At 31.9% G+C, this 1186-nt stretch overlaps 1 protein-coding gene across 1 annotated transcript in view; it reads right to left on the bottom strand.

The window, feature by feature from the left end:
* The window catches only part of HELRODRAFT_183432 (hypothetical protein), a gene marked incomplete at both ends in the record, with an annotated part of 5335 nt that overhangs the window by 1853 nt on the left and 2296 nt on the right, over window positions 1-1186 (bottom strand). The window contains one exon of the mRNA XM_009012466.1: window positions 249-1135. Coding sequence (XP_009010714.1) covers window positions 249-1135 — 887 coding nt within the window. The remainder of the gene's footprint in view (window positions 1-248; window positions 1136-1186) is intronic.

The following is a 1186-nucleotide window of genomic DNA, read 5'->3' as shown; positions in this document are numbered from 1 at the left end:
AACTGATGATGAATTGTTTCTTTCCATGATTGATTATCCGGTAAGGATTTCTGAAGGTTTTGAGAGATGTTAACAAAGTAGTTATTTAGAAAATTTGCAGGCGATGCTATAATTTGTTCATTATCTGTGATCGATGCAGGGTTGATCTTTTTTTGCCTGCTTGTTAACCTATTAATTATTGACCATTGACCATTTTTATTTTTGTCCAACAAATCACAGAAATATTGCCTTTTCAGAATAGATTTAACCTTGTTGCAAATTTGACTTTGTGATTTAAATTTCAGAAAATTCTCACTACTTGAATTTTTAATGAACTTTTTGTACAAGTATTTTTTTTTATTCAGCATTCTGCGAAAATCAGTTGTTACCCAAGGCTTTTGTTTTAAAATTTTTTTAATCTTTCCTAATGAGCTGATCTGACAACAGTCTTTAAATGCCACACGGAAAATGTTGGTGAAAAGTTCGAAAGCAGCATCCACATCTGAGCACAGTAACACATCTGTCCAGTCGGTTGATAGCAGTCTTTCATTTAGTTTATCAATTTTGTGTCTTGAAAAAGAAAATTGATTTTCTCGGTTTTCAAATTCTATTTTCACTAATTGTTGCTTGAAACATGCAAATATGGGTAAGTTATCCGAAATGTCTGTCAAATGCACTCCACAAACTGTTACGTTCTCCGATGCATTGGTAAAAATATTGTCAATCAGAGAGTTTTTTTGTATGTTTATTTTTGTTGGTTTATTTATTAATGCTTTTAGATTATAAGATGTCAGTAAATTTTGGAGTTGACTACTGTAAGATTCGTAATTTTCCAAAAGATCTATATTCAGGTCTCCGGTTAAATAAACTAGTTTTTTCTCATTATTTATGGCTAGCAAAACTTGTTCAAGTTGCTTCATATAAACTTTTTTGCTGCAATGTGGTGGTCGATACGTAACAATAATTAATGAGTTGTTTTTAGACGAGATTCCCACTTCAATTGCAAATAACTCTAGTTCATTTGAAATCATCAAATCATTTCTTATCTTAAATATAATATCATCTTTTACAAAGAGGCCGACTCCACCCCCGTGTCTACCGGAACGATTTTTGCCAACAAAATTGAACCCATTAATCCCAATCGAATCTTCATTCACTTTGTTTAGCCACGTTTCGGTAATGGCTATGACATCAAATTGAAATCAAA

Source organism: Helobdella robusta, assembly GCF_000326865.2.
Source record: "Helobdella robusta unplaced genomic scaffold HELROscaffold_107, whole genome shotgun sequence".
NCBI lineage: Eukaryota > Metazoa > Annelida > Clitellata > Rhynchobdellida > Glossiphoniidae > Helobdella > Helobdella robusta.
The sequence above is the reverse complement of the archived record's forward strand: the minus strand, read 5'-3'. Positions and strand labels throughout refer to the sequence as shown.